General features: G+C 43.9%; 1 protein-coding gene across 1 annotated transcript; it reads right to left on the bottom strand.

Moving 5' to 3' along the window:
- Nucleotides 1-1,098: 1,098 nt before the first annotated feature.
- Nucleotides 1,099-2,109, bottom strand: LOC308218859 (olfactory receptor 10AC1-like; the record flags this gene model as incomplete). The annotated part of the gene is made up of 1 exon (XM_080613283.1): nucleotides 1,099-2,109. The coding sequence occupies one exon, from the start codon at nucleotides 2,107-2,109 to the stop codon at nucleotides 1,099-1,101; it is 1,011 nt and encodes a 336-aa protein (XP_080469409.1).
- Between the last annotated feature and the right edge of the window lie 246 nt (nucleotides 2,110-2,355).

Genomic DNA, 2,355 nt, shown 5'->3' with positions numbered 1-2,355 from the left:
TTAATTTATTTCACTTTTCCCCACCAATTTGATATGTAAGAGGTGGGTCCTGAATCATAGGCTCTGTTTGAGGCTTTAAAGAGCCACGGAGGAGGGAAGCATTGAATAAAATAATGAAGTTTCTTCTTCCCCCCCTCACCCCGTTCCTGTCCAAAACTGATCTTCCATAATTTGTCTGAGTCATCCTGTTCTGCCTACATGTAGGAAACACACAAAATAACACTACATTGTACCTTTCAGACTCTTGTGTCTCACTGGTTTTGTTAAAGAAATGACAATAACAGTGACAGTGGTATTATTCATCTTACGACAATGGATTTCAACACTTCTCAGGCATCCTTGTTTATATGATACAGTCATTCCTGGTAAAAGTCACATGATAAGGCCAGTTTCTTAGCCTTTATGTTGCCATAGGAACAATTCAAACCTAAAGCATCTCCTTACAAAACGAAAGATTGCTGCCTGCAAAACCGGCATAGGAAAGTCATATTCTTGTCAAACCGATGACACTTTCATTTTCATTATCTAGAATAACTCAAAGTAAGATGATTTTACATGGATGATCTAGTGACGGGACACTGGAGTGCAGTCTTCTGCTACATTTGGAGAAGGCCACTACTTAATTTCCTTTTCTTTCTAGGTATGGGCTTTCTTCTTCCAACCTTCCCATAACCACCTTTAGATTTTTTGTTCTGATGAACTGACCAGGCTAAACTCTTTTATTTACTTCCCAGTTTCCAGCTTCTGCTTTCATCTTGATGGAAATATAATGAAACCAATGCAGCAGCTTTAAATAATTCTGTGTTGATCTTTTGTTCTGAGATGACCATGATTGTAAGCATGTCTGTGATCACAGAAGTAAGACCACGAATGGATCAAAGCTTTTCATCCTCAAAAGTCATTAGAGCATTTCCTTTGAGGTAAAATGCTATGTTAGAGATCCTTTTTTGTTTGTTTGGTCTGGGTGGGTTTTTTTTAGCAGAGGTGTCTTTCTGTCATTCATGTGTTGATGTATGTTGAATTCTGCCTGGATATTTGCTGTAGGATCTGGTCCTAACATGGTTATGGGGCTATTTTCCAACAAGCACGTTTGTTGTACTAAAATTTATCACATACGCATCTAACAGCTCTGATAGAATCAGAGTTCAGCTGAGCTATTTTCTTCCTCCTGAACATTTTCCTGAGGACCCTCTTGATTTCCTTGTTCCTCACGCTATAAATGAGGGGATACAGTAATGGAGTAATGTTGGTGTAGACCAGAGACACCATCTTGTCTCGATCTGGTGAGTAACTGGACTTAGGACGAATATACATGAAGGTGGCACATCCATAGTGTAGCAAGGTGATGGCCAAGTGTGTAATGCAAGTGGAAAAGGCCTTGCCCCTTCCCACGGAGGAGGTGATGTGTAACAGAGCAAAAGCAATGCAAACATACGAGGTCAGGATAAGGAGAAAGGGGAGCAGCAGGAGGAGCACACAGGCAGCCAGCAAAGGCAGCTCAGAGGAGTAACCCTGTGTACAGGTGAGGTGCAGCACAGCAGGGACATCGCAGAAGAAGTGGTTGATACGATGAGACCGACAGAAAGGTAGGCGGAAAACAGCCACTGTCAACCCCAGGGCGATAGCAAAGCTTCCCAGACAGCATGCAACAGCCAGCCTGAGGCAGAACCCCTCGCTCATCACAGCCACGTAGTGAAGTGGCTGGCAGATGGCAACGTATCGGTCGTACGACATGGCTACCAGGAGGAAGCATTCAGCCCCGCCGAGTGCCACAAAAAGGTGCATTTGTGCAGCACAGCCTATGAAAGAAATGGTGCTGCCGTCCACCACTATCAGGCCGAGGAGTGCCTTTGGGACAATGACTAAGGTATAGCAAAGCTCAATGACAGAGAGCAGACAGAGGAAGGAAAGCATGGGAGGACGGGAAGTCTCCATAACCACTGCCATGAAGATCATCACATTCCCTGCCAATGTGACCAAATGGACAACGAGAAAGATAAGGAAGAGGAGGACTCGCAGACAGAGCAGCTCTGAGAAGCCGAGCAGGAGGAACTCCATGGTTGCATCAGTGCTCTTATTATCCCTCTCCATGCAGCCTTCACATGGCATCTAAAGGGAGAGAAACAGAAGGGAGACAGTTGAATTTGACCCAGTGCCTGGCAATCAATTCCATATAGGAAATAATGTTAAAGCACACTGTGTGAGAAGGAAGACGATTTCATTTAAAACCAAAACTGATTTCGCTTAGCATCATTTAACACTCTCAGACCCGTATTCTCACAACCACCAAAGTTCTTGTGCCCAAATGATCCACTTAGGATTCTTTGCCGTGACATTGATGACAAGGAATGCCAT

This window comes from Psittacula echo (genome assembly GCF_963264785.1).
Source record: "Psittacula echo genome assembly, chromosome: 3".
NCBI lineage: Eukaryota > Metazoa > Chordata > Aves > Psittaciformes > Psittacidae > Psittacula > Psittacula echo.
This window is presented reverse-complemented; position numbering and strand designations above follow the sequence as displayed.